The 25769-nt window shown below is 36.1% G+C and overlaps 1 protein-coding gene and 2 long non-coding RNA genes across 3 annotated transcripts in view; all 3 read right to left on the bottom strand.

The window, feature by feature from the left end:
* Positions 1 to 25769, bottom strand: part of LOC147843254 (uncharacterized) — a 164704-nt gene that overhangs the window by 14848 nt on the left and 124087 nt on the right. The window lies entirely within an intron of this gene.
* Positions 1 to 25769, bottom strand: part of cdh30 (cadherin 30) — a 40746-nt gene that overhangs the window by 6314 nt on the left and 8663 nt on the right. The window contains exon 3 of the mRNA XM_087262112.1: positions 61 to 308. Within this exon, the coding sequence (XP_087118238.1) occupies positions 61 to 308 (248 nt within the window). The remainder of the gene's footprint in view (positions 1 to 60; positions 309 to 25769) is intronic.
* LOC101886703 (uncharacterized) lies at positions 6440 to 17307 on the bottom strand. Its single transcript, XR_015496426.1, has 5 exons — positions 17258 to 17307; positions 16377 to 16518; positions 13496 to 13562; positions 12486 to 12636; positions 6440 to 7140 (listed from the first exon to the last, which is right to left on the bottom strand). It is a non-coding gene; the product is annotated as an uncharacterized LOC101886703 (long non-coding RNA).

Here is a 25769-nt window from a genome sequence, read left to right as displayed (position 1 = left end):
ATCACTTTCATTTCCAATTTGCCTGTACTTTGCCTGTTATTTTGCCTGAATTAACTGTACCTCTACAGAGGAGGTATTCCTTAATTTATTCACGTCATAACTCCCGAGATAACGGACACGCTCAACTCTGACAGAGGTCGTGTGCTTTTTGCCACTGGAGTCCCATGCAGACACTGAAAACTCCTTGAAGCCTTCATGAAGAGTCACTGACCTCCTCATCATCAGAGTCCCATCCCTGTTCAGATTAATCTCCTGATCAGTGGACTGAAAATAGACTCTTGTTCGTCTATCGCATGTGTTAAAACGGACTGTCAACAAAAGAGATTAATTTAGCGTTAGCAAAACAAAACATTGCCAAGCCAATCACTATTCTACTATTCAGTTGTTGAATGTAAGACCTGAAAATCTGGCATTACTATCAAAATTGTATACATTTGATAATAAAATAATAATTATAAATTAATACAGTTACAGTACCAGACATGGACTTTACACAAATGAATCAGGGTTTTAACCCTTAATTGGCCTACAGGTTCAGGGCAACTTTGATGCATGTTTGCTATTTTATATGTTCCTTTCATCTCAGGGGTAAAAAAAATCTATTTTAAAGCACTAGACTTGATTCAGTTGTTTTAAAGGTAGGTAAAAAAAGTAGCTTATTTTGAGTCAAACTAACCCCACATTGAAAGTAAATGGGAAAAGAGAAAAAAGATTGTTTTCTTTTAGATTCATTTGTTCGAAAAAAATATTAAACCCATTATAAATCTCAAATGTTTTACAGTTTTGCAAAGGCCTGGGTTTGGAGCAAAAATAAAAATTAAAATTATCATGTGTGTGCAGAAACACACACACACACACACGCACACACACACACACACACACACACACACACACACACACACACACACTCACACACACACACACACACACACACACACACACACACACACACACACACACACACACGTATGCACACACACACACACACACACACACACACATACACACACACACACACACACACACACACACACACACACACGCATACCCACCTAACAAACCAATGAGGACACATGACTCAACACCCTACCTTTGGGGACTACCCTTTCTGAAGGGTCTAGAGACAAAAGAAAGACATGACTGCACTACTAAAAATGTGCTTATTATGAATATCAGTTGATATTTGCAAAAAAATACTTCTATAAAGACCTGACAAATTACCTTCAAAATGAGGACAGTATTTTATAACTCACCTTTGGGGACATGTACACAAACTCCGGTATAGTCACACTTTGAGGACTGCAGTTATACACAAACTCAGGTTAAAGTATACTTTCAGGACTCGGTTATCTGAATATTTCTAATATAATATTATTAATAATTATAATAATGTTAGTGCAGAGAGACATATGATAAAGTAAATAAGATCACTGAAAATAGACAATTACATTTTTTCCTTCACAAATAACTCAATCTGGTGTCAGAAGATCATTTGGTGTCAAGTATTGTTCATGAAATGACATATTTCTCTCATAAATAGTATGTGACAGGCAGCATGTAAGCAGAATAATACATACAAACTAATTTTAAAAAACAGTAAGGGAGAAGTAAATGGATGACCTTACAGTGAGTTTATGAAGCTCAATGGACACATTAATATCCAATGATATGAGAAGTGATGAAACTCTACTGATAAGTCATATGATGGTTAATATAGTACACCTCAAATCCATTCACACTAAAACCCATACTGTATAAAACAAGGGTTGTGAAGTTCAAATTCATATACACTAACTACTTACATACGCCATAAGACACGTTTCTCAGTGAAAACAATTACTGTGAAAGTCTTTATACAAATGATTAGTTGAAAGAGGAGTGTCTATAATTAATTTAGTTTAGACTACAGTGGAAATACACACATTTGAGGACTCTGTTGATACACACACACACACTGCTTTAGCTACACTTTGAGGACTCTGGTGATACACACACGCCTACCTTTGGGGACTCAGTTGATACACACATACCTTTGGGGACTCAGTTGATACACACACACACCTTTGGGGACCTTGGTGATACACACACTGCTTTAGCTACACTTTGAGGACTCTGGTGATACACACATACCTTTGGGGACTCTGTTGATACACACATACCTTTGGGGACCTTGGTGATACACACACTGCTTTAGCTACACTTTGAGGACTCTGGTGATACACACATACCTTTGGGGACTCTGTTGATACACACACACCTTTGGGGACCTTGGTGATACACACACTGCTTCAGCTACACTTTGAGGACTCTGGTGATACACACATACATTTGGGGACCTTGGTGATACACACACACTGCTTTAGCTACACTTTGAGGACTCTGGTGATACACACACACACCTTTGGGGACACTGATGATACACACACACTGCTTTAGCTACACTTTGAGGACTCGGGTAATACACACACACACCTTTGGGGACCTTGGTGATACACACACACTGCTTTAGCTACACTTTGAGGACTCTGGTGATACACACACACACACCTTTGGGGACACTGGTGATACACACACACTGCTTTAGCTACACTTTGAGGACTCTGGTGATACACACACACACCTTTGGGGACACCTACAATGATACACACATAAGAAACAAAGATGCATTAATGTCCTGTTTAGATGAGAGAAGGACCCCCGCGGATGACTATTTCTCTGTGATAGAGTTTTATTTGTCCATGTTTTGTTCAGTTGAGTGCGGCAGGTCTGATCATAGTCACATAAGTGATAATCAACAAGCTTACATTTGTATTTGCTAAAATCTAACACAATGTTGTGCTTGGAATAATTCTGTTTATTGTTTTCTGAGTTTCATTTTAGACACAGTATTGCCGACTTGTTGCAGCCATGGCTCTAATTGTACTAGACTTTTGACTAGACCTACAGACAAAACTATTGACTGAGCTCAGTAAAATGTTCTTTGATTATTTATTAATAATCTGTTTAATAACTAAAGCCAAAACAAATGGTAAAATAGTAGTTGTAAATTTATGTAATATGGTTTAAACAATTAAATAAAACATTTTAAATATATAAATATAATATATTTAAAAATAAATAGGTCATGTTTTGAATAACACCCATGTCCATGTTTATCATTCCATCGAATTAAACACAAATAAAACAAACATATTTATTTCAGGGTATATACAGAACTTCTTAAGTTGAATTTAATACCTTTTACTACCTTTTTTAATGCCTTCAAAAAAAATGTAATACCAGCACGACTTAGAGCTGCAACTGTAGTGGCGTAAATTAAATCTTTCTAAATGCAATAACATATTGCAGATAACATATACATTTAAGTAAAGCAGAGGGATTAATCTAGATGTCACAATGGGCCTTTGTTCATAGTTTTTAATCAATGTTACGCATGTCATTAATATCAATAGCCGCTCTTCTAAGAACAGTTCAGTACGGTTATGGTTGTTTCTCCACTGAGCCTGGATCAGTGCGGCACAATTACACACCGTTTTCAGCACGGTTAGACAATGGTGCTGAATCAATGATGACAATAATACTAACAAAGAATTACATTTGTGATTATCATGCTGCCTTGAATGTGGGTTATCTGCTATATAAAGTCCAACTGTTACTTCATGAAGAATAAATGTATAGTTTACATTAAACAAAAATATGTTTTTTTATATGCGAGTTAATTTAATGAATAATATTTCTACTACAAAACAAACAAAAGATTATAATAAATCATTCAATTCAAGGCTGAAAGCTGCAAACAGTCATCAGTAATTAAATAGAAAAAGAATATACATCTCAAAAAAAAGTCTCACTTCTGCCACTCTTTGAAAGTATTGATTTTGGTTTGTGTCATTGTAAATGCTCACACTAGTTATGAGCTGATTTACATTTTTCTGTGTTTGTGGAATAAAGCAGGCGAGTCAGCCGACCCAATAAATGAGCAGGCAGAGCAGGATTCTCGCGATGACCAACAGCGCAATGCGGTTCTTTGTTATGAGCTGCAGTTTCAGTGTAAACTTAGAAGGCCTGCTTCTTTGGCGATGATGTGTACAGTATTAGATTTTACATTTAGCGGACATTTGCGCTGAACACGCAGTGAATGCAACGCATCGAGATTCGGCCACCTTCTCCGAAAACACTCGATCTCGGTTGGTGGATCAACATTCACCACATGATAGTGGTCATCTGGGCCATTATTTGTAACCTTAGGTGGGATTTGCAAACCTGTGTACTTTTCACTCTTCAGGCGTTTGCAATTCCTGCAGTCACAAAAGCTCCCTGTCACCTGACAGCGGAAAGCCTTAAGTGATTGACAGCTAATATGAACCGTTATAATGGCAGGGAAAAGCGATTCAGCACATCTTTAGAAAAAATCTAAGCAGGTCGCACTACAACCATTATATGCAGTCGCACACATGCTCCCAAATATATTATGAGGTTGCATAGCTTAGTTTTTGGGCGCATATGCAACCAGAATAGTCACAATTTCGAGCCCTGGTGTGTTGTTGTTGCGGCTTTGTTGCCAAGTTACCATACCACCTCACGATATCGCTCCGGTCCTACTCTCAACATTTAAATAAATCCACGCAAATTTTAGAATAAAGGCCTGCACTCAACACAAACTGAAAATGTATCTAAAAATCTAAAAATTTATCTTGAGCTCGAAAATGTAATACCTCGTCAGATGACATTAACTACTTTTTAATACTTTTTAATGCCCTTAATTTTGACTAATTTCATTTACTACCTTTCACAACCCCTGCGGACACCCTGTATATTCTGGGTATTTGACAAATCAGTAAATATATGCACTAAAAACAAATTTAAAAAGTCCATAGGCTTCCTTTACCCGTAGGCAAAACTAAAATAGGCTATTAGTAACAAATATAAACAAAAGATAAAAAACTTTTTGTGAAAGCAAGAGATAATCTTGTGAGAGTGCTGTTATAAAAGGAGTCTCAGGTGACCAACAATTGTGCATTACCGCAACACCATTTATTCCAGAACATCTGAGCCACTTTCAGTTCTAAAGTTTTCATTTTTGGTTTTATTTTATTTTTTTAAGTCTATTTAAAGCTGCAGTAGGTGATCATCTTCAGAATCATGTGTTGTGCTGGTCGAAAGTCTCTTCACAGTCCAAAAGTAAAGATTAATGAAAATGATCTAAATGTGTTTATATGTATTTTTATATTCTGGGTAAGGCATAAAACTAAAACATGTTCATCCAATTAAATATTGTCGGGCTGACAATTCCCATAATTCTTATAAGTAGTTCAAACTGTCAGCAAATGTAGATTTGAACCACTGGGCATCTCTTCATGCAGATTCACCATTTGCGTGTGGATGCGTGCATGTGCGCCGCGCGTTTATGTGCAGACGAGCAGTCACAGTTGCGAATCAAATGCTGAATAAAAACCTGTTAAACTCCTGAATCTATATTGGAGTGAGTTTTGCACGCTGGAAGAAAAATAATACCATGACTGCAGTATTTCTGTTAGGCAGGTCATGTTCTGTGTTAAACTCTTTTAGTCACGCAGAGCTGATGTAGATTGTGTTGTTATGAATGGGTTATCTGCACAGAAGTGTTGTTCAGCCACTGAAATCTCCCCGTGAAAGATTAATACGACTATTTTCAGTTTCATAAGGTCCTTTTACAGCATTGATGAAGTAGATTTATATTTAGTTTAACAACAAAACATCAGTAAATAGAGCTATTCGGCCTAGCCTACTTTACTGAGCTGAAGATGCTTTTTTATTTATATTGGGTCATTTCTGAACAATGACAGCCTGTGATGCGCTCTTTATATTGTTCAACACTACTCTGAATATTCATGTGAAATAGCATGCAAATATGGTTTAGTAATAAGTGTAATTCCTGCACACCACCGGCCAAACACTAGCTACATTTATAAATGGTGAATGACATGATCTAGTGGGTTGTCCACTGCCATCTTTACGATGAGCATTCGTGTTTTAGGAGGCGTGGCTTTGGATGGCAGGGAAGGGACTGTGTTTCAAAGATATTATGCCAACCGATTAGCATTTTGGCAGATCACCTACTGCACCTATAACTTGTTTGTTAATTAAATCCTGTTTTGTTATTTAGCCTATTATTTTTAAGTAACAGTGAAGTTGCATATTAACTTGATATGCAAAGAATGGGAAATAAATTCTTTTTGACATGCTGATTTTGGTAAAAATTGTGAATATAGGTAATACTCGCCTTGCAATTTTAAAATCATTGTATTTTTTTTTCCTTTGAGCAGGCAATTTTCAATTTAAATGATTGCTGCTGCAGTCTGAAAGTCTCGGTTAGGCAATGCTGACGGACACAGCTAAAGCTGGACAAATTACAGTTAATTGATTATTAATTCTGATAAGAATAACATCAACAACAAGATAATATTAATAATAAGTCTTTTATTTAAAAATGAATTTAACACATGTAATAGGTCTACAGAAATGTGAAACGAACCAAACATCATCTTTAAAATAGTCAGGCCTCAGCTCTCTGTGCTATCTCTCCCTATCATCGATACACAACACTAGTGTCAATCGGCACAACCCTATCTTGTAGTAAACATAACTCCAAACTGCAATATGGTCATTTAAATGTCGTTCGCGCATCGACGTTCAGGGGTTCGAATCGAGATCGCCATCTTTTTACGATTAACTATGCAGTCCAACTATCACTTGCCAGTAATTAACCAATCTTTTATAGTAAAATCTGTTTGTGTACTATTGGTCATACTGTATGAATTAACTCCAGAATATCTGGCATGTGAAAATACATAATTGAGCTATCCTTTCATCTTTAAATAAATTGCTTTAAGACACAATTGTATGATGTTATATAGTTAGAACAAGATTACATTTTAAATAAACCTGCCAAAGGGTCTGTCTTACCTTGTTCTGGTTACTCTGCCCTGTTCACTTAGCAGCAAATATCACTAGATAGGCTACCTGGTGCCTGAATGAAAGGGTTACCGTCTTATTCCCTGATCTTCTTGCTTTGTCTGACTGTTGTGGCTCAGTTTGTTTGTGAGGATCACTCATCTTCACGTTGTCCAAAGCAGGTGAGGAGACAGAAGCATTATGGGACTGGATGTCAGAAAAAAAACAGAGAATATCGAAATCAGAAATATTTGTCAAGACAGAACAAGCATATTCTTCTATTTCTATATTCAGGGTTTTTGCAGATATCATAATGTCAAATTTAAGACTTATTAAGACCTTTTTAAGACCATTAAGTATTAAATTTAGGACCTATATCGCAATATCAAAAACACGCATTCACATAAAGAGATCAGAAGAAGAAGAAACCGACAGTAAAATCTGACAAATAAACAGAGAAGTAAAAAGCTTCTGGAACTAGGTCATATCATTAATATCATTCAGGATAATCGTTTTTAATTATTTTATAATTAATTATAAAGATTTTTATAACCATTCAAGATTTTTTAAATACATTTTTTATCTAAATGATGCATCACATGCTTTTCTTTATATCTCAGACAGTTCTACCCATTAAAGTTAAATATTAATGGCAACAGATCTTGGGTTGCTCTACAATTATATTTTTTATTAAGGCAGAAATAAAAACAGAAAACAAGTACACTCACTAAAAATATTGAGGTTTTTTATTTTTTATTTTGCCCACTCAACAATTCACACAACACTTTCTGACTAGTTTAGTTATCACCAATAAAGCCTAGAAATTGGGCATCAATATACTGTAAACTGATACATATATTTATATATTCCTTTCCAGTTGAAGTCAGAATTATTAGCCCCCCTGTTTATTTTTCCCCAATTCCCGTTTAATGGAGAGCAGATTTTTTTTCAACACATTTCAAACATAATAGTTTTAATAACTCATCTCTAATAACTGATTTATTTTCTGTTTGTCATGATGACAGTAAATAATATTTGACTAGATATTTTTGAAGACACTTCTATACACCTTAAAGTGACATTTAAAAGCCTAATTAGGTTAATTAGGTGAACTTGGCAGGTTAGGGTAATTAGGCAAAATTTTGTTACTTAATTTTAGTTTGTAACTTGTAAATTGTTTTAAATTCGAAATTGTAATATAGGTCTATACATCAGTGTAAAACCTATGCATGATGGAAAAACATTCTGTAATATTAAAACCAACTGGGTCTACACTTTTGCATAGCCTCTTTTTTTAAACAAACTTATCCCTCAGGTTTTTCCAAACTTTTACAAAAACTGTCCTCCTTTCCCACTGCTGTTGCAATTTCTAGCCAAAAAGTATTGGTCATCTGGTTCTACTTCTCCCTATGATCACGCATGGACTGATCATAAAGAAGATGTGTGTATAGGGCTGGATGATATGACAAAAATTTATATCACGATATACTTCTTAATTTCGGTCGATATGATATAATTCCGATATCGAAATGGACAATATTAAAAAGACATAAAAAACTGCCAAGAACGCAAACAATAGATGTCTGTACCTACAAATATCTGCAAACTGAATTTGCAAAGTCTATAATACCTCCAGGCTCTTATAACTTTTCTTTTAATAAAAAAGTTTTAAAAAATTTTACTTCTTAACTTTTTCAAATGTTAACTCTCTTTATTGTATTTGGCCTTTACAAACAGACATATATATATATATATATATATATATATATACACACACACACACACACACACACAGGGCTTTACATTAACACCCGGCAACACGCCAAATTCAGGTAGATTTCAGCTTTGGCGTGTTAGACAGTCACTCCCACAAGCCACTTTGCCTGGTTGAAAATAATTTTTTTTCAATTTTGTGGTTTTCCTAAAAGCAGGGTTCGACAATATAAGGATGACCCAATATGCGTGCAAATGTGATCTTAGAATCGAGAAGTAAAATAATTGTGATCACGTGAGCAGAAGAAAGCAAGTGAATACCAAATGAGAGGATGATCATTAGCCACGACAGATTACTGTAAATATTTTTGATACATGACAATAGTTATTTTTTAAAAGTCAATTGCTTTTCTTTCTTTTTTAAGAAATGTTTTATTAAATAAAAGGTATAGTATACAGCTATATTTTGCTTGTTTTGACACATTAAACATTTGTGTCTAAGAAATAATTATTGTTTTGTATGGTTATAGAGATAAATTTGGTAAATCGTTAATTTTGAGCTCTAAAAAAAGTCATGCTAGTCGTGCAAACACTATGAAACCATGACTCCTTTGCTCATGCTCATTGAGCAAGCTCATACTCGACACACAAAAAGTGAAATGATTGAGAACACGTGGACATAACACAAAATTTAAATCAAGTAATTTTAGCATGTCAACGTCAAACTTATGCATATAAAATATATTTTTCCAACAACAAAATTGTGGATAGTGAAAATGCAGAGTGGCTAGTAAAGTTGGAAATCTACTAGCCACAGTGGCTGGTGATCAAAAAAGTTAATGTCAAGCCCTGTGCATATATATATATATATATATATATATATATATATATATATATATATATATATATATATAGCTTGTTCATTCACATCTGTATTCAGGGCACACTTCAGGGCAAACTTTCTGCGACGTAGCTAACCAACTGCTGTGCTAAGCGATGGCAGCGTGTCTGTGATGTCACATGCGTGATGACGTACATCATGCTCTTTCTGATGGCTGAGCACTGACCGTCACTCAGTGACAAATGATGCAATCTAGGGATGTAACGGTATTGTAAATACCGTCATACCGCAATATTAATTTTTTCCGATATTAGCGTAGTCGCATGACTCGATAAAACTATAGGTCTTCTGAGAAAATTTGCTCAGGCGAATGAAGCGAACGGGAGGTAGTGGAAACTACAACTCCCATCAGCCCAGGGGTTGCCATCATTCTTTGCGGTCTGTTGTCGCTACAGATCCAGTAATGCGGAAATGAAGTGTGCTGCTAGAAGCGAGGATGAAAAAGACCTGGAAATGATCGAACATAAAGCGGGTGTTGTCGCCGCGCGCGTACTGAATAGCGGTGTTGTCGCGCGCGTTCTGATTAGCTGTGTTGTCGCGCGTGTTCTGATCAGCTGTGTTGTCGCGCGTGTACTGTAAAGCGGGGAGGGGGGGTTGAGCGCGCATACTCAAGAGCGGTGTTGTCGCGCGCCTACTGAAGAGCGGCACGTAGGGTGTGTTGCATCGCGGGGGCACTTTTGATCATTTTGGAAGGGCATTTTCTATCCAAGACTAAAAAGGGCATGCGCACTGCACAGGTTGAGCCCTATGTGTGCACGTGCCTGCAAGTTGGGGAATACGACTAATAACAGTCATGGGGACTGCAGAAACACAGCACACTGTTCAGATTGATGCAGACATGAGATCTCTATCTCACTCATGGTTTGTCCTCTCAAGTGGGGGAAAGACAATGCACAACGTTACCCACTGCTGTCAACCTGGGCCAAGTCATATCTCTCTGTCCCAGAAACCTCAGTCCCAAATGAGAGGGGTTTTTTCTGTTGCAGGGGACATTGTAAATACCCAGAGATCCCAGCTTTTACCAGATTATAGTTATAAGATAATTTTCCTTAAAGCCCATCTCTATCTAAGTGAGTGAGTGATTAAATGTTGAATGAAATGAGTTTTCAACAATACTAAATTGAAACTTAATTTTTTTACATGGTTTAATATTTTTTTGTTATTAAAATTGAAGTTCCTGTTTCAAAGCTTACAGATAGATGACTAATTTGTATGTCATTGACACTTTTGGCACTTTTTTGGAGTATTTTCATAAGTTTTGTTTTTTCTGTAAATGATTCAATAAATACCGTACCGTGACATTCATACCAAGGTATAATCGTACCGTGAAATTCTGATACCGTTACATCCCTAATGCAATCTATAAGATCTTAAAAATATAATTATATATATATATATATATATATGCAAATTTATATCGAAATACCGGAAATGAGTTTAAAACTCATATCACGTTACTGAAAACAATTCTATAGCGATATATATTGATATCGAATCATTGTCCAGCCCTAATGGGTGTATCAATGGGTGTATCAATAGGTGTATGCATGCATCAAGTTTATATATGCGCAAGTTTCATACATGTTTTGAACATAGTATAGGTTTATATGCGAGTAATTTATATGCTCGTGTTGATAAGCAAAGTTTTATTTAGATCCTACACGGTGCCTCATAGCCATCTGTGTCGGGAAGGTGGATGGTGAGGCGACAGGTTGACTTAAACTTAAATGATGCCTCATCTTCTGTCATTGCTTCTGACTCTCACTATGTTCTATCGGGTGGAACAGATTTGATGTGTTTCCGCTGTTAGTCGGCAGACTCGGCACCACTCTACCGCACATTTTGCAGAGCACCGAAACTAAACGTTTATCGAAACTTAAAAAGCTGAATCACTTCCACACCACTGCATTCGTCTTTCCTCTCTCATCAACTAATTTGTCTGCATTCTTAGTTGTGGAAGCTTGTTCATTCACATCAGTATTCAGGGCACACATTTTGTAGCATTTTGTTGCATTCTGCGACGGAGCAGCTTAACTAACTTCTAAGCGCTGGCAGTGGCAGCGTGTCTGTGATGTACGTCATCACGCAAGTGACATCACGCTCATTCTGAGCACGAAAAGTCATTCAGTGACAAATGATACAAGGTATAAGATCTTATCTATAATAAAACAGATGTATGCAAATGTATATCGACCGGAAATGGGTTTAAAAATCATCACTGTTATTGAAAAAAATCTATCGCGATATATATTGATATCGAATTATTGTCCAGCCCTATGTGTGTACAGTCATACCTGTTTCAGACAAAAAACTCTTCAAAGTGTTTCATATTCAATTCAAATCAAATTTGAACCGCACGAACTGAAAAAACATTTTGTGAGCTCTGCCAGCCAAAATCATGTCGCGGCTGGCGGACCTCTATAAACACAGTGATGACATCACATTTACCGCGCGCACTGAGTTCAATAACAGAAAGCTGATTGGCAATTGTCGGTATAGGGCATGTCGGTCTTATTTGTAGTTGTAATAACGCAAATTACAATTGGACTAGTGAAATAGTCCTACAACACCCTGAAAACCTAGCAACAACAACAAAAAAAGAATTTAAATGAGTTTTAGATGTAGCGTTACATGGACATCGCAAAAATAAGACCTGTGCAAAAATATTTAAGACTTAGAACAGTGAATTTAGGACTTTTGAAGGCCTTAAATTTCGATTTTTTAATTTTAGAATTTTTAAGACCCCGCGGAAACCCTGTATATTCCTTCTGACCAGACTTTCTACTTATACATGTCAGTCAGTATTGCTATTTTGACTGTCAATATTACAGAATAAAGCATCCGTATAATTATGGTTGAATTTTATGTTTCATAATATAGACAATTGGTAAGTGAACCTACTGATTTCTGTAGACTCATACTACTGACCCCTACTCACCATAACCAGAATCTCCATAATTGTAGGTTATATCTTCTCCTGGAAGTATGTTGCACACAGCAAAGATATGATTTTCATTTTGCAGTTAGGAGCTTTGTGGTCATCATTTACAAGTCTCCCTAAAGACCCATCTTCTTTCGATGCATCCATGCTGTAAAACATAAAACAATCACTAAGCATAAAATACAAACAATTTTTAAAGTTTATACATTTAAGATGTACTATTTTTTTTTCTGTGACCATCTTCAAAGAGGTGTTAACAATAGTATCGAGAATTAATTCTATTTTAAAACTTGCTAATTATTTCACTAAAAACTACAGATTTGATTAGAAGTGTTAATTTACATTTCACTTCCCAATTCCTGTAATATATTTTTTATGTCTGTGAGGAACATTTTTTATGAAATTGCAATCAAATATGGGAACTGATTGTAATCAGAATGATCAGAATCAGAAATACTTAAATTTTGAGACGCATAATATATTATCGGCCATATCGATATCAGCCGATAAATGCTATTTTTTTAATGTTATGGTCATCAGTCTGATATCAAAATATGGCCGATATATTTAAGCTGATAGATTACAGAATTACCTGCCTTGCACATGCGTGGGTCGAACTTGTTCAGAGTTGTGCAGTGCTTGGACATTATTGTTGGGTGATACACAATTTTCATATCATCCACCTTTGAGATCACCGATCATGATACTATAGCATAGGCCAGGGGTCACCAATCTTATTTCTAGAGGTCCAGTGCCCTGCAGGGTTTAGCTCCAACTTGCCTTAACACACCTGCCTGGGTGTTTCAAGTATACCTAGTAAGACCTTGTTTATCTTGTTCAGGTGTGTTTGATTTGGGTTAGAGCTAAAATCAGCAGAACACCGGCCCTCCAAGAACAAGTTTGGTGATCCCTGGCATAGGGGCACGGCAGTGTTATGTTTGCTTATTTGCTCATTTATTTAACCACATCTAAACATATTTAATAACCTTTCGGCTAATCATACTCACCACCCAAACTTGTACTCAAGAACAAAATCCCCTCTGAATAAAGCTTCAGTGGTGAAAACTCATCCTCCTAAACAAAAGACGTTCATTAGCTGCAGTTTCTTGAAAATTAATTATTATAGGTTCATAATTGCATTTTTTTAGTTTGCATTAAATTCTACAGACTTTTGTGTTTTTATTTGAACTAATTGTTCTACTTGTCCTGTATGCTTCTCAAGCTTTATGAGAAGTGTCATTCATGTCTTTTCAGGTGCACTCAGAGGGCAATCGCCTGTAATGTTTGTTGCAATTTTAATAGTTTAAGTTCATTTGATTGACTATTTAAAAATCTGTGGATATTATCAATGCATTTATTGGATAAAATAAAATTGCTACTTTTTACTGTAAAAAGTCCCTATCCCCAGAAGTGATTAAGGTTACACAGTCATATATATATAAATGTGTAAAAGATGAAGCATTATGAATATATATTTAAAAGAAAATATGTCAAATAAATGATCAGATCTCTGTGTGGAGCACTGGCTGTTGTCAGACTCCTTGTGCAAACAAAAATTTCTCTGAATAATTACAATATATAGCTAAATGTATTTGAAAACATAGACATACTATTGAAAATTAATACTTTAATTCATTAGAGTCGTACTTCTGTGGGTATTTTGGTTAAAGTAACCTAAAAGTAATACAAAAGTAGTGTAATGCATTTCTGAGATATTAATATTGTCATGTAACCAATTACAAAAAAAGAAATGGCAGTAACTTTTAATATATATATACTGTAATGCATTACATTTTGGAAGTAACTTGCCCAACTGTGTTCGCTATTGTTTGTTAGCACAAAGATTAGATATTAACGGGGATTTGGAACAAAATTGTTTATGCACAATGGGCTCTCTGCACAGCTAGAGTTTTAAAGCCAACGATAAACTTCCGGTGATAGCTTAATGTGGATATTTTCAATTTCACAAAGTTGTTTGTACATCATCAATGTTGTAATGTAATTACAATACATTCAGTTAAACAGACTAAAGCATTCATTTAGTTGTTCAAGCGTAAAATTAGATGAACGATGGTATAACCACTAGCGCCGTCAGTATAGCAAAAGGCTAGCGCAGATATTCCATTGAAAATACTGGGTAAAGTCTAAATCGAATACGTGGCCGGCTGGTATGTGCTATGCACATCCATATAGCAGCATTTTTATGACACTGTATAATAGGCGACGCGGTGGCACAGTAGGTAGTGCTGTCGCCTCACAACAAGAAGGTCGCTAGTTCAAGCCTGGGTCAGTTGGTGTTTCTGTGTGGAGTTTGCATGTTCTCCCTGTATTCGCGTGGGTTTCCTCGGGGTGCTCCGGTTTCCCCCACAGTCCAAAGACATGCGGTACAGGTGAACTGGGTAGGATAGAAATTGTCTGAAGTGTATGAGTGTGAATGAATGTGTATGGGTTTCTTAGTGATGGGTTGCAGCTGGAAGGGCATCCGCCGTGTAAAACATATGCTGGAATAGTTGGCGGTTCATTCTGCTGTGGCGACCCCAGATTAATAAAAGGACTAAGCTGAAAAGAAAATGAATGAATGAATGTATAACAATAATGAATATTTTTACAGTACTGTGACGGTTGGGTTTAAGGTTGGGGTGAAGGTAGGCTTTAAAAAATAAAATGTATTGGGTATTTTAATAGATAGCAGCATAAATAATACTCAATACAACTACTGTTTTTACGTTACTGTGACAGTTGGATTTAGGGTTGGGGTGGGGATAGACGTTAATAAAATACAACAAATGTGAAATTTAAGAAATAATATAAATAGTTTTCGTTAACTTTCGGCTGCAACCATATCTGATCTAGCAACAACCAAAATATAGGGGAAAAAAACTGTCATATTTTAAAGACATGGCGGGGGAAATGGACTTTAATGCAGTGCCTCTTGTCCGATCTGAAACCCACTTCATATCATATATAACAGGTAGTGAAGATTACTGATTTTTAAAGAAATCAGATCTTAAACGTGACAATTTTGAAATGGAAAGATGTCATTGGAAGCCATTGGAGTGCCTGGCTGAAAATTAAAAGTCTGGTAATCTGTAAAATATTTTACAACATTACAGATACATTAAAAACTAATTTAAGTGTGTGTATGGTTTGCATTGGTTACTTTAACAATTATAATAGCAAAAATAATTAATGTAGTGCTTTGTTGTATATACATGTTCAGAGTTAATAAATGTTTCAACCCAATTTAATTGCAAAAGTATGATAAAGTACAACAGGTAACACTTTAAAATAAAATTAATGGATTAAAGTCAACAGGGAGAAAAAAGCTAGATTCATTACAGTTACTGTGCTTATAAAGGATAAAATAATACAACTGAATATTATTAGTGATTATCCCCATTTAGTAAAACGACTGACTTTAGTAAAACGATTGTAATCAGATTACTATAATTTTAACACATACATCAGCATTAAGAAATTATCATCACCTAAGATTAACATTAAACTTTACCAATACTTTTAATTAACTAATGTTTACTATTGAAGCCTTCTTGCACAGAGTTAATGTACAGTACAACTGACCTATAAATGTTTTAAATTTTAGTAACAGTTTCAGTTAATATTTCAACCTGTAGTAGGCCAGATGAACTTGAAAATATTATTGAAAAACAATTAAGTCTCTTAGAATGTTGCACTGTTAACAATACCACTGCAACACAACATGGATTTTACTAAAAAGAACTGTAAAAGTTTACATAATAAATAATTATTCAATGTATTTTGAGTTCCCATAATGTCAATATTGTACATGTTCATTATCATTCTATATTGAACCACTGCATAGAGAGATATAGACAGAGAGAGAGAGTGTTTGTGAGTATAACTTACCTTTGTAATTGTTGATGAATTGCACTTGCAGGTTTGTCACTTTTACAACAAATGTAATGTTCTGCATCCTCTTGAGGTATTTTACGCTTTCTGTTTTTTCTTAATCCCAGCATGAAGACAAAGGGCATGTTTCCTATAAAGACTTTACGAAAAAATAAATATAATAAATTATATTATGCTAATAAATAACATAATAATAATAGCATAATACATTTTATATATTGTCTATTGTTCTGCTGAACCCAAATGATTTCACATAGATCTAGTAATGTACTTCTATCTAAAAATTTAAATCAGAAATTAAATCATAATGTAATTAAAAACAGAATAGGTAGGATGTAAATCACATCCAAGATTAATTTTCCTATATTCGTTAAACAAAGCTATAAATACATTGTTATTTAGACTGAAAACAGGGCTAGACCCACATGAACCATTTTCATGTTTTTGTAACTTTACACACCTCAAAATTATATATACTGTGATATAATAAAGACGTATATATATATATATATATATATATATATATATATATATATATATATATATATATATATATATATATATATAATGTTCTGTGCGTTTGGGCAAGCTAATTAACATCATTAAAAGGCTTATTTACTTAAATTAATTTAAAATAATCACCATATTAAACAAAAAATAAAGATTTTATTTTTGGGGCAACCACACAAGCACACGCAAGCACTATTTTGATCAACAGAAATGTAGTGTGTTAAACAGTATACAGCTAACATTGCTATTAAATACATTTCAACAAATATAATCGACAAAGGAATATAAGCACTAAACATACATCTTACAAAGGCAATGTTTTGTCGTGTAAGCAGTAATTATGCATTTAAATACATAAATTGATTTACCTGCTCTCCCAGGAGAGATGAGTTCGCGGGAAAAGGCGTCTCCAATTGATTGCGTCATTAGCACGTGTTTGCAAATGCCGCGCGTTCATGAGTTGAATGAGGCGCTGTGAGGGATGTGTGCTTAACACACACACACACATACACATGAACAGAGGGGTGGGGGAGGGAAACTGCAGCAGGTTCAACTTGGAGTTTGCAAAATGTATGCATCCACGTGTTGAAGTGTTCACATATTTGTTTTATGTTGAACATGCTCTTTTCATTTGACTTTTTTTTTTAGAAAACCTGATTTTCTTTGATTATGGTGCACTTTAATTTAATCTCCAAATAACTAAATAAATAAATATATATATATAATAATAAAAAATAATTATAAAATAAAAATATATATATATTTTTAAAGTAAAAAAAAGTGAGGGGAAACCTGATAGGTGTTGTAGACTAGAATTACGTTAACAAACTAATTTTATATTATTGTCGTCGTCATCATAGTCATAGTCTCTACCCCAGGGTAGCTCTCACGAGGCGTCTGTGAGTTGACAGTGGGGGATGGGTGCTCAAGACACATACACACACATACACACGAACAGAGGGGTGGGGGAGGGGAGCTGCAGCAGGTAACACACTTCAACTTGGAGTTTGCTAAATGTATGCATCCACGTGTTGAAGTTTTCACATATTTGTTTCACATTAAACATGCTCTTTTCATTTGACTTTTTTTTTAGAAAATCCGATTTCTTTGATGGTGCACTTTAATCTCCAAACAAATAAATAAATTATATATATATATAATTTATTAATTAATAAAAACAATTGATATAAAAACAGAGATTTTTAGCGTTTTAACACAATCTTAAGGCATGTTTTCAACATGCTTCCTGATCCATCAAACATGTTTTTATTACTATATATATATATATTTATTTTTTTAAGTAAAATAAAAGTGAGGGGAAACCTGATAGGTGTTGTAAACTTGAATTACATTTACAAACTAATTTAATATTATTGTTATAGTCGTAGTCTACCCCAGGGCAGCTCTCTTGAGGCTTCTGTGAGTTGACAGTGGGGGATGGGTGCTTAAAACACAAACACACACACACACATACACACGAACAGAGGGGTGGGGGAGGGGAATTGCAGCAGGTAACACACTTTAACTTGGAGTTTGCTAAATGTATGCATCCACGTGTTGAAGTTTTCACATATTTGTTTCACATTAAACATGCTCTTTTCATTTGACTTTTTTTTTAGAAAACCCGATTTCTTTGATAACAATGCACTTAAATTTAATCTCCAAACAAATTAATACATTTCTTTATTTATTATATATTTATTTATTAATAATAAACAACTGATATAAAAACAGGGATTCCTGATCTATCAAGCATGTAGTTTGTATTTCTTTTTTTTACTATATATATTCATTCATTCATTCATTCATGGGGTCGCCACAGCGGAATGAACTGCCAACTTATATAGTAAAAAAATGAAATACAAACTACATGCTTGATAGATCACATACACATTTTTATTATAGGTTTTTTAAGTAAATGAAAGTGAGGGGACAGCAGACCCTCAATTTAACCTCTAAACACATCTGATCGTACTAATTTGAGCTTCCAGAACTGGTTTGACACAGTATCACCAGTGATAAAATCAATCTCTAGTAACTCACTCACTCACTCACTCATTCACTCACTCACTCAGTATCCTTCAGCATAGTTACTGATTTATCAGGGGTCGCCACAGCGGAATGAACTGCTAACTACTCTGGCATGTTTCCTACAGCAGGCCCATCTGCTACGCCACTGCCTAATCCCTACCCCTAAACCTCACTCACTCACTCACTCACTCACTCACTCACTGTCCTTCAGCATAGTTACTAATTTATCAGGGGTCGCCACAGCAGAATGAACCGCTAACTACTATGACATATTTTTCCTACAGCGGGCCCATCCGCTACGCCACTGCCTAATCCCTACCCCTAAACCTACCTCACACACTCACTCACTCACTGTCCTTCAGCATAGTTACTAATTTATCAGGGGTCACCACAGCAGAATGAACCGCTAACTATTCTGGCACATGTTTCATACAGTTGGCCCTTCCGCTACGCCACTGCCTAATCCCTACCCCTAAACCTCACTCACTCACTGTCCTTCAGCATAGCTACTGATTTATTAGGGGTCGCCACAGAGGAATGAACCACTAACTACTCTGACATGTTTTATACAGCGGGCCCATTTGCTACGCCACTGCTTAATCCCTACCCCTAAACCTCACTCACTCACTCACTCACTATCCTTCAGATAAGTTACTGATTTATCAGGGGTCACCACAGCAGAATGAACCGCTAACTACTCTGGCATATGTTTCACACAGCGGGCCCATCCGCTACGCCACTGCTTAATCCCTACCCCTAAACCTCACTGACTCACTTCAGCATAGTTACTGATTTATCAGGGGTCGCCACAGCGGAATGAACCACTAACTACTCTGACATGTTTTATACAGCTGGCCCATTTGCTACGCCACTGCTTAATCCCTACCCCTAAACCTCACTCACTCACTCACTCACTCACTCACTCACTCACTGTCCTTCAGCATAGTTACTGATTTATCAGGGGTCGCCACAGCAGAATGAACCTCTAACTACTTTGGCATATGTTTCACACAGCGGGCCCATCCGCTACGCCACTGCTTAATCCCTACCCCTAAACCTCACTCACTCACTCACTGTCCTTCAGCATAGTTACTGATTTATCAGGGGTCGCCACAGCAGAATGAACCTCTAACTACTCTGGCATATGTTTCACACAGCGGGCCTATCCGCTACGCCACTGCTTAATCCCTACCCCTAAACCTCACTCACTCACTCACTCACTGTCCTTCAGCATAGTTACTGATTTATCAGGGGTCGCCACAGCAGAATGAACCTCTAACTACTCTGGCATATGTTTCACACAGCGGGCCTATCCGCTACGCCACTGCTTAATCCCTACCGCTAAACCTAACTCACACACTCACTCACTATCCTTCAGCATAGTTACTTATTCATCAGGGGTCGCCACAGCGGAATGAACCGCTAACTACTCTGGCATGTTTCATACAGCGGGCCCATTTGCTACGCCACTGTATATTTTATACAGTGGGCCCATCATTTTCACTCACACTAATACACTACTGCTAATGTAGTTGATCAGTACCACTATAGCGCATGGGTTTGGACTGTGGAGGAAACCTACGCCGACACGAGGAGAACATTCAAACTCCACACAGAAATGCCAACTGGCCCAGATGACACTCGAACCAGCGACCTTCTTGCTGTTAGACAACTTCTTGTCGGCATAAACCTAGCCATAACTGTAAATTATTCTCAATATCAGAGAGGATGATTAGTCGTACAACAATGATGTAGAAGCATGTAACCCTCAATGTAAATCAACCTTAACATAAAATGTGAACTTATTCATCAATCTGATTGACTAATAGAAATGTTGTTCCAGGTTCAACAGGTCAAGGGTGTCAAACTCAGTTCCTGGAGGGCCACAGCCCTGCACAGTTTAGTTCCCAGCCTGCTTCAACAAACCTTTAGGTTTCAAACCATAGACATTATAATAGAAAGCTAAACGCCTCATGGTCCGCTTCAGTCCGTTGTTCCGATAAATCAACGAGGTTAATCCGGTTATGACTGCGCTATAAACAGAGGCAACTGAACAGAGGAGCTGCTGTTTTGCCTGATATAAAATATAAGAACAGTATATTTTCTTAACTGATTATAATTTTATGGTGTCAAAAAAAAAAAAAAAAAACTTCCTGGCAGGTCTGTTGGAGCTAAATTCAGCAGGATTATGGCCCTCCATAACCAAGTTTGGACACCCCTGGTTTAAAGTGATCTATTGTCTGGGTTGGTGTTGTATATCCAATTTAAACTAGCTTGTAATAAGCTGCCAGTACATTTCCTGTTATTTTACAGACGTATTTCTCTAGATATTATTTCTTATACACTTTATCATTCAAATACTGAAATGTCAATAAAAGTCACTTTCTTAAACTGTAGAGTTGAATTTTCAACATCAAAAAAGTGGACAGAGCAGAGATCAACATCCCATAATTAATTTTGTTATGAGTTTAGTTTTTTGTAATGCATATACTGTATAAATGGCTCTAAATAGCTGTCCCACAGTAAAAACTCTTCATGGTAAAACGGTATAGTTGTTGTACCAAACAATGAATTAGTTATAACAAAGTTATACTTTTCAAGTTCATAAAAGTGATATCAAGGCTTGTTAATGGGGCATCTAGCTATCTATTATAATGTCTGTTTCAAACAAGCCTGGAGGACTCAATTAGTTTGATCAGGGATGTTTCATTGAAGTAAAGCTGAACTGTGACCTGTAGCCTTCCAGGAAGAGTTTCACACATGTGAGATGTTGATCCAAGAACATGTTCCACTAGGTGAAATCACAATATCTGTGTATTCAGCACTCTCATTATGCAAAAAGCACAAGTTTAATAGAAACAGTGAATGCAAAGCAAGGCAACTAAAACTTCTGTCAATGAGAGACTGACTGTCTTCATACAGAGCTCAGTCTGAGGCCTACCCTCTGACCAGGCTGATCAGGCTCTTTCATCCTCCTCATCCTCCTTCTCCTCCTTCTTTTCCTTCCCTCTTTTTAGGTTGTCGCCATTGTTCATATCTAAAATTGTAACACCTGTGTCTATTCTGGCTCATATTTTGCACATGCAGCTGTGAAAAAAATAATACAGAACTGGCACACATTCATACAGCTATCGTATCATTCCAAGTGTTTTATTTGTTTTTAACTGACACTCTTTTTGTGTGGTGTTTTGTAACAAGAGCATCACAGTGCAAATCTGTTATAGTGGGCACACATCTGTTTAGACTTTTGTGTAAAGAGTGTCTGAAACTGCCTGAGCTTAAGTTATTACAGAAAGACCATGGCTTTATTCCATTAAGAATTTGGCTGAAAAATATCAAATGCATGTAGTATTAATAGATTATTATTATTATCAGTGTTGGGTAAACGATTTAAAAAAAGTAATGAATTACTACAACATTAAAGTTGTATTTACAGCTCTTCCAGAATACTTATCAATATTTCTTGAAACTAGTAACTGAACACACAAACAAATATCCACAAATACACTACAGCAATGGACTTGTAGTTTTGTAGAATTGGTGTTAATAAGGTAAGAGTGAAGAGTTTCAGTGAGTCTGTGTCAGTTTTCACGTTTAGTGTCTGAGCATTTAAAAAAGGCTGTAAATTGCTTTTCTACCATATCTAAAATATAATTAAATTACTCAAGAAGAAATGTAATCACTTCACTCAATACTATCAGAATCTCTATAAATCTCAGTGCATAGGAAATATAAATCAAACATTTTTTATTCTTTAAATATAATTTAAACCTGGCCTTTTAGCTTTCCTAACTTAAACAAATACTTTATTATCAACATGTTATTTAGATAACAAACAGAACTCTGGAAAAAGTTAAACATATAAAAAGTTTCCAAGTGATTTAACTATATATTATACTATAGATATATATATATATATATATATATAATACATATATATATATATATATATATATATATATATATATATATATATATTATATTATAGAACTGGCAAATGTCTTAATTCATTGTTTACATTTGAATGAAATAAACAGGCTTGAAGTATTTCTTATTTTATTATTTTTTACATTTTTTAAGTTTTAGAAAAAATATATATTCACTTTGTGATTTCGTTACAGTAATTTAACTGATTATTTTGGACTATACTCCCATCACTGATTATATTTATCTTTATCTAAAATGTAATTAAATTACTCAATAAGAAATTTATTCACTCATACTATTTATAATATATGTAAATCTCAGTGCAAAGGAAATATAAATAATACACTTTTCATTCTTTAGAAAAATGATTTAAACCTGGCATTTTAGCTTTCTTAACTTAAACAAATACTTATTAACATGTTATTTAGATAAACAGAACTCTGGAAAAAAAGTTAAACATGTATACAAAAAGTTTCCAAGTGATGATACCATTTATTATACACGGATATACATCAAATTATATATTATATTCCGCCTAATTTCCTCCCGGTTGGACTCGGAGCTCCTCTCCTCCTTTCGTTCCCGGGCAGCTGAGCTCTTTGTAGCCGGAGGGAGCGTAGCTGCGGGCGGGGGAGGTGCGCGGTGCGGTCGCTGACAGTGTAGGACAGACAGACAGTTCAAACAACACACAAACCAGGAAAACGTTTGATTCTGTTGCGTGTCGCTCTCGCGGGCCGTTTCGCGCTATTATGCCACAGTATTTCTCGGATCTGCTACTGTACCGCCTAAGTTACATACTGTAACTTACTTCCGTGTTATCCGTTCCCTCGGGGATACAACGCGATCTGCGCAGAAACAGTACGATTCAAACCTAGAATAAAGTACCGTGCTTAAGGACAACAAATATAAGGCTTTCTTGACGCAGTTTGGTCATTTTCATTTAAATACTAATTAAAGTGCAATTTTATTCATACTGTCTCTTTTATTCTGTGAAGTAACCATAGTAACTTGCTGCCGCCATCTTTATTTTTACGCACTTCGCCTCTGATTCGTCAGATCAATAGGGGGCGTGACATCCTCCTTGTATCTTTCTGATTGGCCAGATCCCAAAAGTGTGTATCATTGCGTCATTGCAGTTCTCCTAGAGGGCGCTGTGTTATACACACTTTTGGGGTGGGGGGATACACACTTAGATACACAAATCATGTAAAAGTGCATTTTGAGGACAAGTGAGATTTTAAGCCAGGACACCATTTTGAAGCATGCTGAATACTGCTATATGGTCAGACAAATGAGGACCAAGAAAAAGTCCTCATTTGTCAAGGTGGTCCTCATTTTACTGGTGTGTACTCTGGCGAAAGTCCTCATTTTGGACATAAGCAAGTACACACACACACACACACACACACACACACGTACACACACACACACACACACACACACACACACGTATGCACACACACACACACACACACACACACACACACACACACACACACACACACACACACACACACACACACACACACATGTATAACTGCAACAGAAAAAAGGATTATAGAAGTTGTTTAAAATAAAATCTACAAAACTGGAATAAATCTGAAAAATGTTCAAAAATAAATGAAGGACTAAGACTAAAGCACAAAATCAACATAGAGTGCATGTCGCACGCACCCACGCATGTCTAGTTGTCTGGGGCTTAGTTTTATTTTGGCAAATTGAATTTGGCTGATGTTTTGCAAAAGAAAACTACTAAAATAAATATTTTGTTTTCAACTATAATTGGTTAGACACAGTTCATAACAGAGTTTTCATTTTTTGGTAAACCAAACCATTAAAACCACAGTCTCTCAAAATCATTAAAGGGAGAGTAATTGGTCAGTAGGGCAATGCAGTGGCGCAGTAGGTAGTGCTGTCGCCTCACAGCAAGAAGGTTGCTGGTTCGAGCCTTGGCTGGGTCAGTTGATGTTTCTGTGTGGAGTTTGCATGTTCACCCTGCGTTTGCGTGGGTTTCCTACAGGTACTCTGGTTTCCCCCACAGTCCAAAGACATGTGGTATAAGGTGAATTGGGTAGGCTAAATTGTCCGTACTGTATGAGTGTGTATGGATTTTTCCCAAAGATAGGTTGCAGGTGAAAGGACATCCACTGCGTAAAACATATGCTGGATAAGTTGGCGGTTCATTCCACTGTGGCGACCCCAGATTAATAAAGGGACTAAGCCAAAAAGAAAATGAATAAATGAATGAATGAATAAATGGTGAGTAAATTTTCATTTTAGTGAGAACTATAATTTTACTATATATACACACACACACACACACACACACACACACACACACACACACACACACACACACACACACCTAAACAAGGTTTCCTAAACAAGGCAATCGTTTTTTTAGAGATATATCAATAGAGCGCCATTAGTCAATGAATGAATAATTCTGTCATTTGATAATTGTTACATCTGTAGGTGTCAAAGCTGGCCCTCCACCGAACTAAGAGGCTGCTTAGGGCCCCGTCACCACTAGGAGGACCCACAACCCACTAGTGGTGCGAGCCGTTTCCTTGCTGACATCATTTTTATTTGCATTTTACATTTATCTTAATTGACAGTGCTTTAGTACCTAAATATTTATACATTTTCACTGATAAACAATCATTTTGGTTGAAATTGTTTTTGTGTGAAGGTCATCAGAAAGATCAACAGGAAGCTCGCAGCATCTCATTTCTCATATGCGTTCTGTGTTTTCGCGGTTCGAGTTTGTTCTTCCAAGGTAACCTGCAAGACTGACCAGTCAACACAAGAACGCAAATCCATGCATAGATACAGCCACCATGGCCTTTGCTTCATTGCCTGTCCCATTTATTTGTCTGATATTTTGGGGGAAATTTGACTGTGAAAGTGAAACGGAACCAA

The sequence above is a fragment of the Danio rerio genome, chromosome 7, assembly GCF_052040795.2.
Source record: "Danio rerio strain M-AB ecotype USA chromosome 7, GRCz13ab, whole genome shotgun sequence".
In the NCBI taxonomy this organism is placed as follows: Eukaryota; Metazoa; Chordata; class Actinopteri; order Cypriniformes; family Danionidae; genus Danio; species Danio rerio.
Note: the sequence above shows the minus strand (reverse complement) of the source record. Positions and strands in the feature narration are given on the sequence as shown.